This window comes from Pararge aegeria, chromosome 23 (genome assembly GCF_905163445.1).
Source record: "Pararge aegeria chromosome 23, ilParAegt1.1, whole genome shotgun sequence".
NCBI lineage: Eukaryota > Metazoa > Arthropoda > Insecta > Lepidoptera > Nymphalidae > Pararge > Pararge aegeria.
In genome coordinates, this window is record NC_053202.1 from 1,647,981 (window position 1) to 1,673,722 (window position 25,742).

Here is a 25,742-nt window from a genome sequence, read left to right on the forward strand (position 1 = left end):
TTTCCATTAGCGGATAGAGTCCACCAATCCGCACTAGTAATTCGAAGCAAGGGATATTTTTAATTAATTAAAATATCACTTGCTTCGACGGTAAAGGAAAGCATCGTGACGAAACCTGGATGCCTGAGAGTTCTACATAATGTTCTCAAAGGTATGTGGAGTCCACCGATCCGCACTGGTCAGCGTGGTGCACTACGGCTTTAACCCCTTCTCATTGTTGGAGGATACCAGTGCCCTGTAGTTGGCCGGTAATGAGTCGATATGATGATATGATGAATCCGTGTACGTTTTGGGTGAGCAAAAATCGTGAATCATTCCACGCCACTCACATGTGGTTTAATATAAATTATATAACTGCCATAACCTTTATAAGTTACCCCGTTACAATAGGTGAGATTGCAGCCAAGACAATAAAAAATGTATTTCTATCCATATAAGTTAAAACAAAATATTCCTAGCGAGCTAAAATATTAAACGTCAATAGCTGATACGTGTCCAGAGTGAGAATAATCAAATATTTAAACGCAGAAAATTTGAAATCCGAAAGTCGCCGAAACACGTAAATATTTGTCGAAGACTTGTATGTTAGCGAGTTTATTTCCTCTCACCCCACTGTGTTGCGGCAAATATGTTTAGATTTCCCTAGCGTGTTCCCTCCCACGGTTACCGATTTTCGATTTTCGCCAATTTGAAAATGCATGCTTGGTTGAAACGCTCCGCGCCCGGTGTGCCATCGGCTTTTTTATTATCAAACCGTTAAAGCGGAAACAGACGTGACTTCTATTTACTTGAAACTACATTTATTAAATGATTGCTCCACTTCGGTTCGAGTTCTATACATTTTATAATAGTTTGACCAGTATTTCATTCGTAGTACTAGATTTGCAACAAACGCACACTTGACGTTTCGATAGAGCCTTTTTTAACCCCCGACACAAAAACTACGGAGTGTTGTAAGTTTTACGTTCGTGTGTGCGTGTATCTGTCTGTGGCATCGCACCTCCCGAACTAATTATCCGATTTTAATTTAGTTTTTTTGTATGAAATATGAATTATGCTGGAGTGTTCTTATCTATGTTCGATGAAAATCGATTCAAGACCATTATCGTTACCATGAAATGGCGGATTACATATTTTTTTTACAACTTGAATATGGATATTAATCGAAAAGTCTTGACTCGTACAACACTGTACACTATGATAGATCTACTGACTCTGATCTCTGACTACATAATATAACAAAGTCGCTTCTGACTGACTATCCCTATTATGCTTAGATTTTAAAACTATTTAACGAATTTTGGAGCGGTTTTTTCAATACATAGAGTCATTCAATAGGAAAGTTTATATGCATATTAGAAAAAAGACTTATAATTTTTTTTGATTTCTAATGTGAAGTCGTAAATAAACGCATTTATTTGCTCATGCATTGGCTTGTAATGATTTCAATGCATAAGTTTAAAGAATGTGTTAAAACACATTTATTACAGCGAGGTTATTATACAATTGATGAATTTCCTGATGACAAGGTTGCTTGGAAGCATCCGGCTCCACTTTCATCTCTCACAAGATAGAAAAATTAATTTTAAAATGTAAAATGTAAATTGTTGATATTGGAAAAGAGAAACTGCTGAGTTTCTTGCCGGCTTCTTCTCGGTAGAATCTGTCTTCCGAACCGGTGGTAGAGTCACTACACACAGACAGACTTGACGTTTAAAAAGTGCTTATATTAGGCCTACTTGAAATAAATGAATTTTGAATTTTGATTAGTTATTTCCAATATTTAAAAAAATATTTAAAATTGCAAAGTTTTTTGAAAATCTCTGAGTATACTTGTTTATTTATTAGTTTAGTAAAAAATTACTTTAGTAATAAATAAATTATTAATAAATAAATTATTAATAAATTTTTTGACGATTACCACATTCTATAATATTCAATGACAAGGTTATATTGACATGTGCTGATCTAACCTTCAATTTTCAACTCTCAATTATTTTATTTAACAAACGAAAATATTTATAAAATGTGAAAGTGATATTAATGAATTTTAAATAGAATATAAAATGAAATAGTGAACATTAAATGAAATGGCGGAGTCCCAGGAACATTTTACTCTTTCATCAATAATTATTAATAAAAGTTTAATTTCAATCGCGCGTAAAGGTTACGCACACTCTTTTTTATTTCTGTTATGTCTGTGTGTGCAATAAAGTGTTATTTTTGATTGATTTAAGGGGCAGACAATAACATAATACATCAAAATTTCCATAGGAGCGAAGGCACGAGCAACAACTAGTGTTGTTCAAGTGCAATTAGTTCTAGACATAATCCGCGACACTAATTTATTTTGCACTTCTACACATTATTTATTTTATCGCGAACCCGTTTTCAATAACGTTCAGAAACACTAAGTCCAAAAGTAAATTAGACGAATTGTCGAAAGTTTGTCAATTAAAAAACTTCCCTTTTGGATTGAACAATGCTCTTGAAGTTTCAATACTTTGTTAGTTCACCTTTTGTCTTCACGTTCGAGCATTGTTGTATCATGGATCAATGGCGTTTTAACAAAAGTATTTTTTTACCGTATACCATTTCCAGTTGACTGACAGAGTTAAACATTGAAAATAGAAATACAAGTTTGTTTATTCAGACGAACTTTTTGGAACTAAGCAACGTTCAGGACTTTAAAATAAACCTTAAGTTTCATTTGCTATTTTCCGTGAAAACCAGGAAAACATGTACGGAACTAATTATAATTACTTCAATCTTTTAATAAGAACTTGAACAAAATTATTACCAATTTATAATTAACAAGATGGCAAATGGCCGCAAACTCAGCCTTATGCATTAGAAACAATGCTCAGTCTGCCCCAGTATCAAACTAAGCAAACAACTGCGTCGCCCGTTGCGTTATTATTATAACTAAGAGTTACATTTTAATAAAAAAATTAAAAAAAATGTAAAAAGATCGAATAAATCGAACACAATCATAACATATTTAACGATAAAAAGTAAAAAAGGTGTAGTAATTAATACAATAAATAAACAATATAAAGGTGTAAAATAAAATTGTAGGAAAATTCAAATAAATAAATAAACTTGGCGCAGATAAATCTAGCCGCTTCAATTTGTAAGCTAAGGTAGATTTTCTTTAGTTTGTGTTTTAATACTCTTTCGCTAAGAGTATTATGACATGTATGTATAACGTGGCGCATAGTAAAAAATAACTTATCTCTAATCAGCGAACTGTCTTTTTACTACTTACTATCGTTTACTTAAAAATCAGCGGAATATATAAAAATCCAAGATAGACAGATCAGTTATATTTTTTAATCCTACTATTTGGCTTAATTTCAGTGTTTTCAAAGCCAAACTATTTGAAACATCACGCTTTCGCCTAAAATAACAAACCTAATATTCAGTCACGTGTGTATGGAAGCAATTTTATTTCCTTTAGCCCGGTGTACTGTTGCGGTAAATGTGCTTAGATTTCCCAGGCGTGTTGCCTCGTTTGCCGATTTTCGACTTTCGCCAATTTCCAAATGTACTCGCACGCTTCGTTGATATTTATTGCGCTCGGTGTGTCACTGGGTTTATTTGTAATCACGTTGTAAGGATCCGTTTAAAATGTTATAGATCGCTTTGAACTTTTTGTAGTTAAATCAACACCTTTTATATATATGTTATCGCTCTCTTCCATTTTCCTTCTGTCAGAGGTTGCCTGTTAGAGATTGCTTGCAGCAATAAGGCCGCTTTTGCATGCCTACGGTTTTTGTTCTTTTGTTTATTTTTTATTTTATGTAAATTTCGATGTTTGTGTGCAATAAAGTATTTCTTATCCTTCATCTACATTTTTAAGATTCTCTTAAGAGAGAAGAGACACACTTTCGCAATCAACATTGTCAACCGCACCTGACCGTCCCGGAGACCTTCTATCGTCTCATTTCACCTTACCTATATTACTTTTAATTCTGTAAAAGATCGTGACGGATGTCAGATGTTTGGCCCAGGTATGAGCCAATTCGATAGCTCTGGGTTAGCAACGTTAACTGAAGTCAGTAAATTGATGGGTGACTTAACTTTGAAGGGTTAAGCTGAGGGTTAAGTATGAGCTGTATGATGAAAAACAATTTAATCATACTCCAACTTTCGTAGAACACGTAAAAAAATACTCTAAAATATTTAAGAATGTTTGCACTAATGCGAAATCGCTACACATTAAATATAGTATAATGAAATCTGATAACAAAGTACAAACAACCTGGAAAATAGTTAATTACGAGTCAGGAAAAACTAAATCTCGTGATGTGGATTTTGAACTTATTGTTGATAACAATAAAGTGACGTCTGACAGGGAGGTTGCTAATACTTTCGAAAACTTCTTTCAGAATGTTCCCATTTTGTTAACAGATTCTCTAAGCTCTTCACCAATAGCAGCTCAGCGTATATTGAGAGATAATGTTAAAGAGTGCAATGTTTTATTTAATTTTAAACATATATCTGCAATAGATATTGTAAAGAATTTCAGGTTATTAAAGTTGAAAAAAACCGGTGATCTGTGGGGTATGTCGGTGATGGTCATTTCTAACATTATTGACGTTATTGCCCCTTATCTAGCCGTAATTTTTAATGAATGTGTTGATATGGGTATTTTTCCGAACCTAATGAAATGTAGTAAATTAATACCCCTTTTTAAATCCGGTCATAAAAATGACCTTAACAATTACAGGCCTATTTCAATCTTGCCAACTCTTAGTAAGGTCTTTGAAAAAATTATACTTTATCAACTTTTAAATCATTTTAATGTAAATAACTTACTTCATCCGGAGCAGTACGGCTTCACTAAAGGTCGTAGTACAACGGATGCAGGCGCAAGACTCATAAAGCATATTTACGATGCCTGGGAACGTTCGCAGAATGCCATTGGTGTTTTCTGTGATCTGTCCAAAGCATTCGATTGCGTTGAACACAAAACGTTGTTATTAAAACTAAGCCACTATGGCATCAAAAACGTTGCACTCAATTTAATTGCCTCTTATCTAAGTGATAGAGTTCAAAGGGTATGCGTAAAAGACATAAAGTCTAAGGGATCATCTGCCTTAATGGGTGTCCCACAAGGCTCAATTTTGGGTCCCTTATTGTTTCTGGTGTATATAAATGATCTGCCACACCATGTCAGGGGCACTTGTGAGATTGTACTGTTCGCAGATGATACATCTCTCATTTTTAAGACTGATAGAAACAAAGATAATTTTGACGACGTAAACCGTGCTTTGTCACATGTGTCAGACTGGTTTACTGTTAATAACTTACTTTTAAATGCAAAAAAAACCAAGTGTTTGGAATTTGTTTTGCCTAACGTAAAAAAAATTGATAAAAACATCATAATAAATGGAGAAACACTTAAAATAGAAAACTCCACTGTTTTTCTAGGAGTGACCTTAGATTGTAAACTACAGTGGGGTACCCATATAGAAAGCCTAGCGAGTAAACTCAGCTCAGCTGCATATGCAATCAGGAAAATTAGACAGCTTACCGATGTTGAAACAGCTAGGCTTGTTTATTTCGCATACTTTCACAGTATTATGTCCTATGGGATCTTGCTGTGGGGAAAAGCTGCAGATATTGAAAGTATATTTATACTACAGAAAAGAGCCGTACGATCAATATATAAACTTGGATCACGCGAATCGCTTCGTGAAAAATTTAAAGAAATAGGTATTCTTACAGTAGCTTCGCAATACATTTATAATAATATAGTCTTTGTGAGGCAAAATATTACTCTTTATAAATCAAAAGCTGAAATTAACAATCGACTTACCAGAAACGGTCATAAATTAGTGATATCTGCATATCGTCTGCGAAAGGTGCAGAACTCCTTTGTGGGGTTGAGTATACGCTTTTACAACATGATTCCTAAGGAAATTCTTGACCTACCAATGCATACATTTAAAAAATGTGTAAAAACGCATCTAGTACAGCGAGGTTACTATACATTTGATGAATTCCTCAATGACAAGGTAGAATGGAAGCAGCCAGCCTCGCTCTCATCTCCCGCAAGATAGCAAAATGATTGTAAATGTTGATGTTGGAAAAGAGCAACTACTGAGTTTCTTGCCGGCTCTTCTCGGTAGAATCTGCTTTCCGAACCGGTGGTAGAGTCACACAAACATGCATACTTGACGTTTCAAAAGTGCTTATATTAGGCCTACTTGAAATAAATGAATTTTGAATTTGAAAAATTTGAATTAAGGGAAAACGTCGTATGTTTCAGCTTCTATTACTTAAAACTAAAATTTAATAAAAATCTACTCATTTTTATGAAATGTTATGCCAAATTGTTAGTATACCAAAATAAAATAAAAGTTTTTCTATCTTTTTTTTCAAAATTACACTTAAATCTTTTTCGAAGATTCTTGATGATTGATGCGCGACAAAAATGAGATAAAAATCGATTTGACTTCTTAAGGATGATAAAAATTGACAAAAATATTAAATGTACAGTGTGCGTCTTATTACAGTTTTTTTAAGAATATAATAAAAAAATGTATCTACCGGAACTACTTAGTTGCTAGTCATCACCAATAGATAAAATGTCTGACATTTTCACCAAACAAACATTTATATTCCCTGTAATTTAATCTAAGGGTAAAAGATTTTTAATAATTATAAAGGCAATTTTATACTTTAACCGCCAATAGCAGTTTTACGTTCAGTAGACACTATGTTTTTATGACCAAGGGCCATTTGGTAAACAAGACCACTTCATCTCAAAGTGTTTCTTGCGTTTTTCGCAAGACGTTTGAAAAAAATATGAGTACGCCAATGGACGTCCGACACGTGCCAAGTGCGGGGTGGAAATAATTTAGAATGATTACCGTGGGACGTGCCTGGCGGTCAGCAGAGGGCACAGACCTGATGAACATGTTCGCAATTACGTGCCTATAGGGTAAATTGCGCCCGGTAAATCAAGTGTATTTTTTTTTATATAATTTTAATAACATAATTTTTTTTTTTAATAACTATAGTTTTTAATTATTATGTAACCTAATAAAAATAAATTATGATTTATTTTGTTTTTTTTTTTTTTTTTTAATTCTTAACAGTGCTTAAAAATAAATAAAAAACACTATAAAAAATTTATAAAAAAAAAAACTTCCATCCTCCGCTTGCGGGGCTTTTGAAGGCAAGCAACCGGCGGCTAGGGCTCCTGAGTGAGGAACCTCCTCACAATACGCGCCGTTTCAAGGACTACTGCCATCTGTATCCGACCCTTGATCCAACAACCAAGCGAAAGCTTCTTAAGATGTTGGTCTAAGCTTTTCGCGAGAAGACCATTGAAAACTGAAACGACGATCGGAACAATAACGGTCGACTCAACATTCCACATGGCGGTAATCTCGTGAGCAAGGTCCAAGTATTTAAATACTTTTTTTTTTTAAATTATTATTATTATAATTTTCAGTTATCTATGTAAAATATAGGATATTATGGTCCTGCAAACAAATATTTTACACTGCTCTATCCACAACTTTTAAATTTTGTCTGTCTGTCTGTCTGAATCCACCAATCCGCACTGGGCCAGCGTGGTGGACTACGGCCTAAACCCCCTTAACCGCTTGAGGGAGGGTACCCGTGCTCTGTAGTGGGCTGGTAATGGGTTGATGTGATGAACTAACCCCCTGTTCGAGAAACACATCTAAAGTGGAGTGGTTTTTGGTACTTCAATAACATTAGTTGTGTCCACGGTTTCTGTATGTTCTTAAATCTGTGCTGAATAATAACCTAAATAAGTGATGTAAGTTGTAACAGTCATCATATAAACTTACAACTAAACTGTTATCGTGCGACATAATTCCTATCCCGTCATATCTAGACGATTTCTATTCAAATGAACGGCGGTCGTAAAAACTCAGCCGTTCACAACAAACCGCTATCTTAACGGCTGGGAGATGAGAAATTTCTAAACGTGTCATAGATAGCAAATGCGTCGACTGTACCTACTCATTCGGAAGGGTTATGCTATTTTTGAAAGCAAGGGAAGCAGTAAAAATTTTTATATGCATTTTAAATTTGTAAAAAGTGTAGGTAAAACACTAATAAAAAATTATAAAAATTATAAAAAGCAATGTGTCATCTCTTGTTCCAAACGTGTCTCATTGTAATATGGACCTTTGAAAAAGTAGATCGAAACTGCAACGTTTCCTACTAGATGACGCTTCCGTCGCTATAAGACTGATGTGAAAGGCATATACTAATTTCGGCAACGACGTTAGGAGAGCCGTAGTTAGGAGAAAGCGCTCAGGCCGCGATTGCCAGAGAGTCGCAAATTTAAATCCTGTCGGTTCCGAAAAAAAATTTTATATGCATTTTAAATTAAATTTATAAAAAGGGAAACAGTGTTTCGTAACAAAAGGTGAAACGGCACCCTATTACTGTTCACTTTAATGACGTAAAACTTCTTGAGGCGCGATTAGGGAGTATCTAACTCTTTTTTCTTTCCCTTAGTCGCCACGTATGACACCCGCGGTCAGAGCTGTGGTGAAAACTGTATTCTGATCTACCGCCACCACACGGCACAAAGTTTATTATAGTTGACAGTTAAATAATCATAGTTGACTTGAACAAAGCATATTTTGAGTTTATAGTTTGAAATAGTTTGGTGTCGTCCCGTTTCAAGTAAGTGAAACTTACGTAGTTAGCAGTATTCTAAATTTACGGCCGCTCTCTCACAAATAGTTTATGTTATACGGGCTGGAAACTTGGCTGGAGAATGTATTTATGATGTCAAGAATAGAATATTTGAATATCGGTTGAATGCAATTCAAAAAAAAAATCTTAAACTGTTTCTGAAACTGTAAAAAGTTTAAAAAATATAGATTGCGTCCGGATATTTTTACTTTAATTTCTTCAAAATTTTCCTTTTAAGTAACGATCTTGTCTGAAGATAATGAATTGTGATTATTGTATATTCTTTATTTGTCTATCCTTCCTTTACGTCCTGAATAAGCTAATCATAATTCTAATCAGCTTGACCTTTTTTTTTTGCAACTCCTTTTTACCTGTATCAGCAAATAAATAAAAATTGATTTATTGATTGATTAATAAATTGATTTTTGGCATACCGCTAGTTGATTTGATGGAGTAACATAAGCTACTTTAAAAAAAACGGGTTTGAACGGGTTTTTTAAAAACCGTAACAAACGCAAACATGGAACGCGGGTTACATCTAGTTATGTTATAATTGCGAAAGTATAATAAATAAATAAATAATAAATAAATATACTACTACAACACACACATCGCCATCTAGCCCCAAAGTAAGCGTAGCTTGGGTTATGTGTACTAAAATGACTGATGAATATTTCTATGAATAATATACATAAATACTTATAATTTACAGATAAACACCCAGACACTGAAAAACGTTCATGTTCATCACATAAATATTTTCTAGTTGTCGTTTTATAGTAGTCGAACCCACGGCCTTGGACTAAGAAAGCAGGCTCGCTGCCCTCTGCGCCAATCGGCCGTCAAAGTCGACTTGATTTTTGGCATAGAATTAGTTAAAAGGCTGGAGAGCAGTATAAGCTTCTTGTTCTGAAAAAAACATTCAATTCCTAGAGGTTGTTCATAGAAACGTTCGTATTTTTACACATGTCGTTCTTCCGTCACGTCCTAACAAAGCAACTGAAGGACTCATTCACCGAGGGTAGAACCACAGTTCGCAGCTAGTTCTTTATAAGTTTAAGTTTATCATCTTCATCAAAATCACAGAGCGATTGCAATCTGTGTAAATAACTTAAAATTCCATCTCGAACAATAAGTCTGATTTGCAAAATCATTTTGAAGTTGTACCTACTTCTTTAGCGGCGTTAGGGAAAAATCATGGGAGTGAAATTATACGATGTAACGAAATGCGCGCGCACATGTTTACATGATTTTAACAGGAAGGTAGTCCCGAAACCGAGTGAGAGGGGAATTCATCGTCCGCCAGCTTTCTTTTAATGATTCGCGCGCACGATAAAGCTTGTGTTATGGGCACTAAGACAGCTGATTTTTAGGAATATAATACACATAAATACTTATAATATACAGATAAACACCGTGACACTGAAAAACAAACATGTTCATCACACTAACAGTTTTCCAGTTGTGGGAATCGAATCCACGACCTAGGACGCGGAAAGGTGTGATCATGTAAAGTTATTTGGACTAAGGGGTTTCTTGAATTGGGCCCCTGCCTCGGAAATTCCACCCATAAGATCGCCTCTGAGCCAGGGAGGTCCGAACGTAACTCGATTGGAAACAGTTATTCGATAGATCAAAATTACAAATACCCCGCAAGTGGTATTATTAATTTCCTTGGATAATACGGTGAAGTGGCTCCCTACTCCAGTAGCCTTAGTACAAAATTTGCTAGCTCGCAATCGAGGAGTCGGTTTCGAGTTGGGATTTGTTAGATGAACATGGGAGTAAAGTTGATCTTATTTGAATTTGAGCTAAAGAATTGTAGTCAAATTTCACCTTAAAAATGATACAGAGAAGATCAATTTTACTCTGATGCTCAATTATGAAAATTAAGCTTAATTTGCTATAGTCCGCGAGAAGCAGGAGAATCTCTATGGTGTAATTTATAATTTCTTCAATTCTTATACTCCGCACCAAACAAATCTTCGGCAATGTACCCTCTACTCACGTTTCGTTCCGAAACCGGAGCATCCTCAGGAGATGTTGACTTTACAATGTATAATTGTTAAGTGAAAAATTAGCCAGATGTGCCTTTTATACCTTAATTTTTCTCCGGCTTTTCGCGGAGTATAGCAAATTAAGCTTAATTTTCATAATATATCGTGGATTTTCGCAAATTAACGTCTGCTTCTATCCAATCTGATGTTCAAGTATTTCTCTCTCGATTGCGAACTAGAAAAACTCGTACTAAGGCTACAGGAATGGAGGGAATATATCGAATTGTTTGTTATGATTTATTGTTGAGCGCCAGTCGTGGCGCTGTCAGTTACACTTCGGTCGCGGGAATTAGGTTCTATGAAAGTGGTTATACTTGTTTGCTAGCTCACCTCACATTTATTGTATTCCTACTTTCCTATCAATTTTATCAGAACATTTCCGCGTTAAAGAGGAAGCCGAATTAAATTTGTATTTTTACTAAAGTGTATTTTACCTACGCTTGGAGGAATTATCAAATAAAATAATCATTATTATTGCATTTGTACCTTGGTTACAGTGAACGGGTCTGGCGATTAAAAAATACAAAAGAACAGAAAAAGTCGTCTGATATGAATGACGTTTACCATAGATAATATACTAATACGTTTACGTTTAGTAAAAGATGGCGTCATGGAGTGTTTTCGTTAAAGTTTAAAAAAAAACACTTAGACTTTAAAAAATTAAGTTATTTCTTAAGTAATCTCAAGAAATTACTTAATGTTTAGCAATTAAAAATACAAAAGAACAGAAAAAGTAGTTTAAATTATAAAAATACTTTTTAAGTATTTTGATGATTCCGACGAATTCTACCCAAACTCAATAGGAATGGTATAAATTATGTTTACCATATATAAACACTCTTTTACTTTTAGTCGAAGATGGCGTCAAGGAATAATTTCGTTAAATTTCACTCATTTAAAATTTAAAAAATTAACTATTTCTTAAGATTATTATATTTCCAACAATGTTTTTTTTTCAAAAACTGTATTGTTTTGCAATGTTTTACTGAATTATTGCGTTTCATTCGCCCAAAATAGCAATTCCATCCATTTTCGATTTTCTGAAAAACTATGGCTCTCTGCAGAAAAAGAAAAGCTGTTTGTGGAAACGGAAAAGTGGATGCCCTCTATCAAATAAAAAATAAACTTAAATTCAGGAAGCATAATATAAACACTCACCCAATATGTAGAGTATTCTGGATGGCATCAACAAACGCGGACGAAGTCGCGGGCACCAGCTAGTTACGAATGAGAATTTCGCGATTCGGAATTGTTTAATACAATACATCTGTTCCGTTCACTCGTTCTTCACGTGCTTAGTGATTGATGACCATTCGGTTATTCGCGAATACTGACCTCTAGTGTGACGCACCTCGAAAACTTTGACGGTTTTCGTTTAATTTTGAATCGGATTGAAATTTGAGTAAATTAATTCTATAGTTTCTGGGTTACAAAGAAACCTAATTATATCGACTCGCACATGTATACGTCTAAATATCTTGACATTAAAAAATGTTTATGTAAAACCTTCATCTATGATATTGAAATAACTGCTAAACTAAGCATTTTTGTATTATTTTACTGATATATTAGCCTAAACACAATGGTGTCTATTTAATCATAAATAAAATTATTTTACTGCTATAATAACAATAACACAAGTTTTTTCTTTTATTTTCATGATTTTTTATTGTTACTTTGTTCAATAAAGTAAGATAAAATAACTTTATTGCAATAAAAATAAGTTATCTTTAATATCTTTTAAGCAGGAATACAACACCATGCACCTTATTGCATCAATCGATGTATAAACGAGCGCTAGCCGCGTAACGGGATCGCCAGTATCACATATTTTATATTTAAACTACCTTCATTACATTAACAATACAAAAAATAAACAAGAAATATTAAGGGTAATAATAGCCTTGCCACTTACAGTGATCTATCAAAGGCAACCTATTAGTAATATGCTTATAGCAAGTAAAATAAACTGACACAAACAAACTTCTAACGTATACCTGTGTTTATCAAATTCAAATCCTTTATTTTATATGCCTACCTTATCATGTCGACCCTTACTTATAGTACATAATGTACTGCACATTATTGTTTCACAAAGTTTTTGCTTTGGCCTTTGAATAGGCTTTATCTGTGAAAAATAACTCGATGCCGAATTTCGTATTCGAAAGATACAAAACTCCATCTAAATGTACAGTTTCTAAACGAAATACAATTTCTTTTAGGGCTTGAAAAGGGAAAAAGATTGCGTGTGAACACGAAAAATTCCTTTAATACGGAAGTAACAGTAGTTTTCTTTCGTAACTTCGCCTAGTCCTCTACAACTTGAAAGATTAATTGATATTATCGGAACCGGTACAACTTGAAGGATTGGTTTGATATTGTTAGAATTGTTATTTTCTGTTTTAATTTTTTGTGTGTATTGAAATGTTTTAATAGTATAACTTAGGGTCCGCACTGTTTTGCAATATATATATTTTCTGCGGAATTTCGGATTGCAAGTTGACAAGGTTTTCTCTGAAATCCTCAACATAAATATAAGAGAAGGATGGTGAAAAATGTAATTTTAGGGTACCATTTTTGAGTAACATTACCGAGACTTAAACCTAAATATACAAAATTGTAAAGGGTTTACTGACTATTCCTATCATAACACTCTGTATAACCCAGATACAATGTACTAATTTATTTATATCTTTACGAGGATACGCGAGTACCAGGAGTGCATAATTTCCGACAGTTAAATCTGATATTATTATTGGGTATGGCGCGAATGTTAATGCGCGGCGAGCGCCGGTGAAAAGTTATTTTAATATCTTTGAAGTTTGAATTTCGAACCATGCGAGACTTATTGGTGGAATTTGGTCAGAGCTCTTCGTAAACAAACGTACGTCTCACCGACGTTAGCGTAAATCCGTAATTTTATATAGACGACCAAAAGACGTTTAGTGTACGAAGGCCACTACTTCGTACACCGTAATTTAAATTTTGAATAGATTACATGTGGCATAAAATGTTGGTTAAAATGTGTGATGCGCGGCCGTCGATTTGTCTTCCACTCGTCCCCTCGTTAACATTACAATTACATATGAGAATTGTGCTTTATATCTATACTAATATTATATAAAAAAAATATTTGTTTCTTTGTTATTACGTTATAGGCTCCGAAAGTTCAGGACCGATTTTAACGATTTCTTTGCCAAAAGAAAGTTAAACTATCACGAAGGAATGTAAGCTATAATTTATTTAAAAAAAAATGCAGTTTCTAAAGAAAATTGCAATAATAATAGTAATTGTAGAAACAAAAGTGAGTCACATTAATATCGCAGTAGGTATTAATTCTTATTAAAATAAATAGCTTTATCATCACGGTTATTTAGATAGCAGTAAAATAGTAATGTATACTATGTTGAAAGTCGGGGTGGTTTTTTAATTTTTAATTTACATATTCTTTAATGTGTTTTTTCTTTCTTTCCAGGCGGTAGATTACCTCAAAAAACGGACACCTGCGCGTGCGGCGCTTATGATCGCGGCAGTGTGGCTCATGAGTGCATTAGTGTGTATACCACCGTTACTGGGGTGGCGGGTCACGAGGCCTCCGGAGCAGTTCCCGCAATGCAAGGTGAGATATCCATAAGTAAGAAAAAAAGTGTGTACGCGCCTAAACCTCTACGCGCAATTGTAGTAAAACTTTTATTATTATTTATTGATGAAAGAGTAAAATGTTCCTGGGACTCCGCAAGTTCATTTAATATTCACTATTTCATTTAATATTGAATATCACTTTCACATTTTATAAATATTTTCATTTGTTAGTTAGAATAATTGAGAGTTGAAAATTGAAGGTTAGATCAGCACATGTATGTATATAACCTTGTTATTGAATATTATAGAAGTCGCAATCGTTAGAAAATTTATTAATAATTTATTTATAAAAAAAGCAATAAATATTTAATAATTTTCAAAAACCTGCAATTAAATTTTTTTTTGAAACTGTCGAATTTTTATTCACTTTGCTATTCACAATTGATCCGTTAGAAAATATGGGAAATAAATAATCCTAATTGATTATGATATTTGAAATAATGGTGTATAAGTCAAGAAGCGTGGAGTATATGACATATACTTACGACCAAAAATAATATTTTTAAATAGCGGAAACTACACAAACATCTGGTGTTTTTCTAATTTGTTGCACATAATATATGCAACAAATTAGAAAGCCTGTGCCTTCAAAGCATTTATTTCTTTCAATCGTTATTCCTAAATCTACGACTGCCCAAGGTAATCAGTAATCCCTATATGAAATTAAAAGTATTTTTTTATTTGTTTTATCTCAAAATTAAAAAAAAACTTACCTTCTGTTAGTTGAAGTTGTTCGTTTGAACTTAATTTTACATGAAGAAAAATTTACTTTATAGTGTACAACGCATAGACATCAAGTCAGAAATAAAGCTTTAAAGAACTTCATCCATTTATAGCATTTTAAACCTTTATTTTTGTATGGTAACTCCAGCTTCCAATTACAGGTTCAGCGGTACAATGAAGATGAAAATTAGTTTTGAGGGGACATTATTATTATTCTTAATTTTAATAAACACAATCTAAATAATTCATGCGCCATGAACCACGATTACATGCTCTTGAAAAAGTAGTTAGTATAACTTCGTTTTGAAATACCAAGCATAATAATGTACAATATCTGCATTTTAAAGATTTCGTAATTTCCATAAATAATAAAAAAAAAAAAATCCTATAAAACGAAGTAAAGTTGAGCGTTTCATACTTGCAACATTATTATTGCCGTAATTCCCACCATTTTTGCCCCAACTCATGAAACTTTTATCACAACAGAAATAGTTTAACTGTTAACTAGGCAATTTTACCTCAAGGTAAATACGTGCTGAATAATCTAAACACTTATTACTCCTCGCCCGGGGGATCGAGATAAGTTTATTATGTATGTTACTAATTTCACACCGTCAAGTTTTGCATCGTTGTTTGCACGAGGCCGCTAGTGATGGACAAACACAGCATTTGTTTTCGATGAAATTAATTTTAAAGTCGACATTAGAGTAATAAATTATCCTAATTGATTATGATATTTGCCACTAAATGCCGTATAAGTAAAAAAACGCGGAGTATATAACATAAACTTACGACCAATCCAAATTATTATTTTTAAATAGCGGAAACTACACAGACGTCTGACGTAAGCGTTACTTCTATATGCTATGTTCTCTATTGAAACCTCCTTCCCGGTTCTCTGGCCGCACCTCACGCCGTAGAAAATTCCACCCTCATCATCTGGATGCCTGGTATTATTCTATCGAAATACCAGATCATTTCCACTGCGCACTTGCAAATTATGGAACAATCTCCCATCAGATGTGTTTCCTCAAAAATACAATCTAGGGTTATTCAAGGGGCGGATAAACAAATTCCTTAAAAGCCGGCAACGCATCGTTGGCTCCACTGGTGCTGCAGATGTAAAAAGATTGAAAAAGATAGCGTACGAGAAAGTCGTAGTCGTTTAAAAAGTCTGAGTTGCTCCCTACTCGCGCTTAAAGAAGTTTTACTTCAACAATAATAAACTTTAATTCAATATAATTAAAAATCTTCAGATCCAATAGTATAGTAAGCTTTTTACGTCGTATAGTGCCGATTGTTATTACGAACTAACGAAAAATTAAAAGTTAACTATAAAAGGCAAAAGCAGTAGTGATCTCTTCCAGCCAACTGCTATCGTAGCGAACGAATGACTTCAATAATTTGTTAAGTCCAAAATAAAATATCTGAATTGAATTGAATAGTTGAGTTGAAGTCTGGTGCTGTCAATACATTGGTAATATATACGTTTAGTATGTATTGGTAATATATTTATACTCCACACATAACAGATCTTCAGCAATGTACCCCACACACGTTTCGCTCCAAAACCGAGCATCCTCGGAGATGTTAACTTTAAAAAGAATAATAACAGATTCTCCTGCTTTTTGCTGAGTATAGCAAATTATGCTCAATTCTAATAATATATGATAAAGATTAAGACACCGGTACTCGGGAGGTATCTTTGCATCGTTTGAGTCCATGTAGGACTGAAGTGTTTCGAAAAAGCAGTCGTATTTATATCAAAATACCCACAAACTTCATGTCATGAACATTTGTTTTTAATCAAATTAGTAAAAATCCTTATCAATTTAATAAAATATCTATTTATATTATAATCACAAATATGTATTTATAGTTATCTTAAGTTCAATCCCACCTTATCAATTTACTGTTACATTTATCATGGAATTCCGCATAGTACCTAACACCTGCTTCTATCCAAAAATAATATCGATATGAAAAATAACTTTTAATACGCAAAATATTTTGACACGCAGCCCATCCCTAAACTCTTAATACGATTCAACAACTCACAAACTTCAGCGACTTGGGGATTATGACAAGACAGTGTCCTAAATTTATCGACGTTTATTATACAATTATATTATACTAGCTGTTGCCCGCGACTTCGTCTGCGTTTGTTATTGTTTTTCGAAAGACAAGTGGCATTCAATTTTGGTGTAATTCTACTGAAATATTTAACACGTACGAAGCGTTTTGCTTCTTCCTTTCTGATACGCACTGCAAAGGCCTGGAATGCCCTCCCACTTGTTATTTGCGTACAGCAAGTATTTTGTGATTTCAAACTATCAGCAGCTTACTTTTGTGTAATCAATACAATACTTTGGTATTGATTACACAAAAGCAACCAATAATTTATAGGTATGGAACTTTCAATTTCTAATGCAGATATCTCTAATTTGACTTCACGAGTGCGGCCATGACATCCGGAAAGCGTTTTAGAAAATATTTTTTTTAAATTTTATTTTCAATTTATAAAACAATTATTCATTGTAAAGTCAACATCTCGTAACGTAACGTAACGTGGGTAGAGGGTACATTACCGAAGATCTATTTGGTGTGGAGTATAAAGATTGAAGAAATTAAAAATTAGACGATACAGATTCACCTGCTCTTCGCGGAATATTGCAATATAAGCCTAACTGTCATAATATTAAATTGATGCCTGCAAAAATTAGTTTTTTTTTTGATAAAGACGATACTTCCCAACATTATGGGACACTTTTTAAAAATAAGTTATCATGGCTTTAATGACCATTGGAATTAATATCACTTCGGGTAATAAACTAAAGCGCATAAAAAGAATACAAACATTTTCGCACTAGAAACGATTCTCATGTTGCTTTAATTTGTCACTATCTCAAAGGGAACCCGCTATGATGGCGAATGTGTGTGACATTGATATAAAGCGACTAGATACAAAGCATTGAGAGTGGCACAAAGGAATTTATTGTTATTTATGATGCAAACTGTTTTTCTATTCGTTATTTGGTCATTGGTCTTTAAGCATCGATGTTTCGATTTTTTTATACTTATAATTGACCGACCAAGCAGAGTACGAGTTATAAATACTTAAGGCTAGGCTTTTCAAAACTCTTACAATGCCTATCCATAATTTTATTATAACTCTCACTGGAGATTTTCTTCATATTATATAGTCAAAGTCAAAGTCAAAAATATCTTTATTCAAGTAGGCCCATAGGTGGCACTTTTGATGCGTACATAAGAATTACACGGTAGTGAGATGATGGTGTTAATCACATTCGTAAACTTAAAACTAAAGTTACGAGGGTTCCTGGTCTAAGAAGAAGCCCACAACAAACTTAGCCGGGTGTTTTTTTTTGTTATCTCACAATGTCATTTTAAATTACTAGAAGAGCAACGTGGTTAGAGCAATAATTTATAATCTGCATACCCACCTGATGGTAAGTGAAAACCCTGGGCTATAAACAGAACAACACTTCACAGGGCATGTAACGAGTACGAACTGCCCTGAGTCCATCAATTTGAGTCGTAGGTGTTCAGCCACATTACACCGTTTATTTTACAGAAAAACGCACATTACCTACAAATTTCTTCGGCTGACCTGGGATTCAAATCCAGTAACTCGTGACCCGCTAAACATGCTAACCACTAGACCAACGAGGCAGTTACTTATGAGACATTTTTCTTCTAATAAATGTAATAATAACTAGCTGGAACATCCTGTGTAAAGTTAACTCAAACGATAAAGTGCGATATGTGGAACTGGTTGAAACGCGATCATTATTTTTTATATTTTTTTTTAGAACTACCCGCCATATTTTGTATGTAGCTTTAAAATACTTTACCCACTTATAATTCCGAGCGCTGAACGATGAATACCGGTGTACGGATAAACCCGATTGGGTTTTTGTTACGCCGTAACAGATATTTTTCATTAAATAAATAAATTAAATTTTTACTATTTATGTTTGTCAAATAATATATGTGTATATACTAAATAATAGTAAACGGGGGTGAATTCCTCCTATTCCATGTTACCGTGCTTTAGCAGGTGGACACGTCGGGGGCCTGTACTACCCCTGCTTCGGAAACAGTACATTTTCCCTGGATAAAAAGTAGCATATGTGCTATTCCAGGGTAAAATCTATCTCCATTCCAAAATTCAGTTAAATTGGTTGAGTAGTTTATGCGTAAAAGAGTAACAAACATCAAATTCAAATTCAAAATTTGTTTATTCATGTAGGCCTATCACAGGCACTCATGAAGCGTTCATACATATATGTTTACATAATTGTAAGGAGATGGTGATAAATTTGTTCGCCAACTTAAACCTCCAAACGAAACGAAAGTTCCAAACGCGCCCTGGTCTAAGAAGAGCCCACAACAAACTTAGCCGGATAAATTTTGTTTTTATTATCACCATCTCACAGTAAATTTATATTAAGCTATGAAATTCACACCCCATTTTTTATCGTTGCAGTAATCCTTAGCATTATAATAGGTTTTTTCTGTAAGCTTACGTTTTATATAAACTTTGAACTTAGATCCATCCATTCATACAAACTTTTGCGTTTATAATATTAGTAGGATATTATTGGATACTCGCACTGCACACTATCCACGTAACAAAGGTTTGAGAACTGTTGAATTTTTGAGAGCTTAACGCGTAATCCCGAGCTCTGTGTCGTCACATGAGTAAATAATACGTACACTTTGTTTCCCTTTGAGTGTTTTCTCTTCGCTTATATTTTAGAACTAGCGTAGCCTCGCGACTTCGTCTGCGTATTAGTCAATCCAAAAGCTAGAATAGATCATCATAATAATCGTGGCTAGCTATGTACCCTCTATTATTTTACGTGGTATACTGAGTTGGTAAGTTGTCATTGTTTTAGTTGATACATTCATACATCCATCCATACATCTCACAAGCTACTCACAAGCTTTCTCATTACAATATTAGTAGGATGATAAACATGCATTCGATCGTTTTGACGGCCGATTGACGCAGTTCGCAGCGACCCTGCTTTCTGAGTCTAACGCCGTGGGTTCGATTCCCACAACTGGAAAATGTTTGTGTGATGAGCATGAATGTTTTCAGTGTCTAGGTGTTTATATGTATATTCTAAGTATTTATGTATATTATTCATAAAAATATTCATCAGTCATCTTAGTACCCATAACACAAGCTACGCTTACTTTGGGGCTAGATGGCGATGTTTGTATGGTATATTTATTTATTTATTATTTATTTATTTGTCCCATATGCCTTGCGACTTGCTGTTTGTTATGAAGAGTTATGTCCTTTATCTCCGACAATATTTACCAGATCCTTATTAAAATAAGACGATACATGCTTGATAGAGACTTTCAAATAAAAAAAAATTATTAAAAGCGGTTAAAATTTAACGGAGCTATGAAGTAAAACTGATAAAAATTTATATCCCATTTCCCGGGGAAAACTTATTGTTTATCGGGATAAAAAGTATTCTATATGATGACGCGGGATATCAGCTACCACTAAACCAAATTTTATTCAAATCCGTTCAGTAGTTTTCACGTGATGTTTCTCTTCTGTTCGTTTCTGTTCTGGACTCAGTATCGATTATAAAGCATTCCCCGGTCAAAATTTTCAAAATATATTATGTGTACAGAAATCGTCCAGTTACCGTTTTATTATAAGTATAGACTAGCAGCTGCTGCCCGCGATTTCGTCCGTCATTAAAGTTACTCCCCGTCCTTTCAACTAACTTTATACCAAGAACCAAGTTAATTGGTTGCTTATTAAGAGCGAGAGAAAGGCGAGACCAACAAACAAAAAAATAAACAAACACTCTTTCGCATATATAAAATATGGTGCAAGTGGGAGGTCCTAGGTTCTATCCCCATCCCCCATGCCCAATTTGGAAATTTTTCTCTGGTCTGGCCTAGTGGGAGGCTTCGGCTCAGAGCAGAACGGAGAAAATTCAGAAATGATAAATTCTGAAATGCCAGGAATGGAACCCAGGAACTCTAACTTAAAAAATGCTTAGCCAGGGAGGTCGTCAAACACATACATACACACACATACACACAAACCCAGTTACACACACACATTTCTAAAATGCTATTAAATATAATATAACATCTGACACATAAAGTGATAGTTATTATTTATCCATTTTGTAACATAACTCTTGGTACATAAAATATTACATAGTTAAATAAAAAGAGATATTATATCGACCTAGATTATAAAACCGAAATTCCCAAGGTTTTTACGCCTCATGCATGGAGGCAATATATATTTTTTATTTCCGCTAAAACTGAGAAAAAAGTTGCTGTAGGCAATTTCTCATTTTCCCGCCATATTTACGACTCTGCCTCAAATGGATTCTGTTATGACCAAGTTAAACTTATAATGGCAGTTAAGAACATTTCGTATTTTTTTTATTTATACCCACTGGCAACTGGTTTAATCTGATTAGGGGTATGACTACCATATTCCCTAACAGGTAAGCCGTCTTAGACTGCATCATCACTTACCACCAGGTGAGATGGCATTCAAGGGCTAACTTGTAGGTGAATAAAAAAAAACATGTTTTCCCTGTTCTAAAAAAGTGAAAACGCCCCGCACACATCTCCACTTTCCCTATTAATTGTAAACGTTTAGAAAATTAGAACGACTTAAAATTACTTACCGCCTGTTCGAGAAACACAACTAAAGTGGAGTGGTTTCTAATGCTTTAATATCAGTCGTGTACACGGTTTCTGTACGTTCTTAAATCTGCGTATAATACCTGTTTCTGTAAAAAAAAATTTAAATTACCTTATAGCCTTTTTCTCCTCTCTCATTGAAGAGTATGGATCGCAAACCCTTCACGCTACTCCAATGCATATTGGCGGGGTGTAACGATTATCACATGTGAGCCATCAAAAACAAAGGTTTATTTCCTGACCTAAGGCTGGTACTGAGTTTAAGTTAACAAAAGAAACCGATACAATTTTTTGGCGATTCAAGAATCGAACCACGTGGTTCGATTTTTAAATTACAAAATTTGTTAAATTACAAATCTGTAATTGAACACGCCAACAATAATTACGAAGTCGGTCCAAAATGCAAACTCAGCTATCCATAATCTAATGTTAAAATTCACGCACAGAAATGTATAATTTCCGTAAACCCTAATTCACGAGTAACACAAACAGAAAAACCGTGTAAAAGAGTCCCGTTTACCCGTTCAGCTTCCGTTATTAAAACCACCGTTTTTTGTGAATAATTTGCGCGAGCCGCGACGTACCCGTCCGGGGTAAGCGTGACGAATATTTTAATCTGGGGATTTTATATCCAAGCTCTTACTTCGTTAGCGAAGCTATGAAAGGGTAAACATATTTATATTTATTGGTTGCCCGCTGCCTCCAGGTTCAATGTCTGATTAATATTTTAGCATACAATCTTTCCTGCACTATAAATTACTCCTGCAAAGAAAATTGTTTCATACTATCTACGTAACTCTTATTTCAGCTTATTATGGCTGTAATAACCAAATTTAGCACAGAAATTGGCGATTGGCCGATTGGCGATGTGGGCAGCGACCCTGCTTTCTGAGTCCAAGGCAGTAGGTACGATTCCCGCAACTGAAGAATGTTTGTGTGATGAATGTGTTTCAGTTTCTGGTTGTTTATCTGTATTTTAAAAGTATTTATGTTTATTATTCATAAAAATAGTCATCAGTCATCTTAGTACCCATAAAACAAGCTACGCTTACTTTGAGGATGGCGATGTGTGCATTGTCGTAGTATATTTTACTTGTTTGTGACGTGACAACGTCTTATAATTCGATGGAGCCGGCTGCACGCACGAAAAAACATGACGTATGCGGCGCTACCTCGCTCTGAGGCGTTCCATTCAAGGCTTGAAGTGCAAGCGAAGGCGCCGAACGAGCGACAAAGAGGCACAGTCGGCCTCCGCGTTCGACATCTGTCTCTCTCCTACTTGAGTGAGCAATGCGTCCGCGTGGACAGCTTCTATACAAATACAATAATACATTTACATGTTTTCGGCAAGGATGAAGTGCAGTGAAAAGTGAATGTGGTGTCAATTGTTTATAGCAACGATATTATCTATCAAACAAATAAAATTAAAATTTTCTTTTGAAAAATGCAACCATTCCATCAGTCTTTTCTTACGATGTTGTCACGTTCAACTATCGTCAGTAAGCCGACTTTACAGACAACCAATTGTTTTTATTTACAGTCTGGAATGGAAAAAGCCTAATTTATATCCCGAAGAAAGGTACATGGAATTTTTTTTCAAAACATATTTATAGTATATTTTATTTGTTATCCAGAAAAAAGGTACATGGGATTTTTGGATAGAAAATTGAAGAGGTTGTAATTTACATTGATGTTGGTTGATTTTCATAATATATCATGGAATTCCGCAAAGTAACGCCTGCTTCTATCCAATATATAAATAACAATGCCCCTTCGCGATAATACAACCCCAGATTCCCCTTAATTTAGGGGTCTCTTAAATAGCAGTATCTAATTATTTGCTGTTACGCCGCAATACCTTTGTTACACGGACCCATAAATAAACCTAGCGAATGACGTATTGTTCGACGGGCGTGATCTATGGAACCCCCTATTGTGGAGTTTGGCTAATTTTCCCAATCCCACTAAAATAATATCTGGAACCGACAGACGTCATTTCTAAACTTCAATGCAACAATGAAATCATTACTAATACTATTATTGCGAAAGTTTGTTTGTTTGTCTTTTTTTTATTCCACTACAAATTAGCGCTTGACTGCAATCTCACCTTCTGGTAAGTGATGATTCTAAGATGGTAACGGGCTAACCTGTTAGCACGCTAGCATAGGTGATAGGTGAGACCTAAAGCGGTGATAGCGCATTGGGTAGGAGCTCAACATAACTTTCCGAGGGTCGAGTTCGAATCCCAGCACGCACTTTAACTTTTCTAAGTTATGTGCGTTTTAAGTAATTAAAATATCACTTGCTTCAACGGTGAAGGAAAACATCGTGAGGCAACCTGCATGCCTGTGCGATAATTTGAGTTATATGAGCTAGGAAATTTTATACTATTAGTTTAGTTTAAGAATATATTCGTGTAGATCTGTGAATAAAATTGGAAAAAGAGGACAGTCCTCAGCAGACAGCAGGAAATTTCTGTCTTAAGGCTTAAAAATAAAATAGAAAAGCCATTTATTTCTCATCACAAATATATAAAACTAGCTGTTTCCGTCTGCGTTTGATTTTGTTTTTTGATGTGGCATTAAATTTAGTTGTAGATCTAAAAATTTTAAAGTATTCAGTATCGCTAAGCCATAAATGAGGGGTTTGCTGCTGTCCGTTGAGGAGTTCTGTCCTCTATCTCCAACCACAGTTTGGGCAAAATTAAACACATATTATAACCTCTATAGTACAAAAATAATTATTCAAATCGGTTATAATTTGTCGGAGTTATGGTGTAAAATCGTCAAACACTTTCATCCCCTCTCCCAAATGAACCGAGTTTAATGTCGGGATAAAAAGTATTCTATATTACTTCTAAGAATATATGTACAAAGTTTCATGAGGAACGGTTAAGTAGTTTTTGCGTGAAAGCGTAACAAACAAACTTACATTGACATCGATAATATTAGTAGAGATTTACATTGATTTTAAATTCTATTTTATACAAAATATAACAGATAAGTATTCTTGGCCAGAATTTATTTTTGTTACCGTGCATTTACTTAGCATAAGTTTCTTGTTTTTCATGTCATTATTTTTTTTTTTTACTTAATATTATCTTTATATTGTCACAGATATATATATTTTTTTGTTGTAATATTTTCTTATTAGTTTGGTCATTTGATTTTATTATTATTATAACTTATTATTGATAATGTTATAATTATTGTTATTTAATTTAATTTATTGTGTTATTTGTCATTTGTTGGATTTGTTGGATGAGAACCCCTTACGGGTATAGGCCTCCTCCAGAGCTTTCGATACTTAAAGCTTAACGATACTAAATGAATTCAAAAGTGTTGCCCTAGGTTACCTCGCTGCTAGGGCTGACTAAAAACTAAAAACTAAAATCAAAGTTTAGGGCTGACTAAAAACTAAAAACTGAAATCAAAGTTTAGGGCTGACTAAAAACTAAAAACTAAAATCAAAGTTTAGGGCTGACTAAAAACTAAAAACTAAAATCAAAGTTTAGGGCTGACTAAAAACTAAACTTATATGCTTTGTTGTTATTATTGATATCTGGCTGAGTTTTTGCACAAAGAGTGTGTTGAAATGCGGATATGCAGCCAGAATTCTTGGCACCATTGCGCGCATGACTTGTACAGTAATTGGGTTTGGTTATATTGTGACACTAGCAGTTGTCTGCGGCTTCGTCCTCGTACGATTTGTAATACCTACATTAAATTTTGCCGTACCAACTTTTGTTCCGATGGATGTTGGTGTCCCAATGTGCTGGAATGGCGACCTCACAGTTTTTTTTATTTTTTAAACCTGGCTAAGTTTGTTGTGGGCTTTTTTAGACCAGTGCGCGTTTGGGAACCTCCTAGCTTAAGTTTTAAGTTAAAGAATGCAGCATGTTAA

General features: G+C 34.3%; 1 protein-coding gene across 1 annotated transcript in view; it reads left to right on the top strand.

Annotated features, from left to right (window-relative positions):
• LOC120634065 (alpha-2C adrenergic receptor-like) overlaps positions 1-15,307 on the top strand; it is a 96,990-nt gene extending 81,683 nt beyond the window's left edge. The window contains exons 2-3 of the mRNA XM_039904461.1: positions 14,227-14,370; positions 15,278-15,307. Coding sequence (XP_039760395.1) covers positions 14,227-14,370; positions 15,278-15,307 — 174 coding nt within the window. The remainder of the gene's footprint in view (positions 1-14,226; positions 14,371-15,277) is intronic.
• Positions 15,308-25,742: the final 10,435 nt, after the last annotated feature.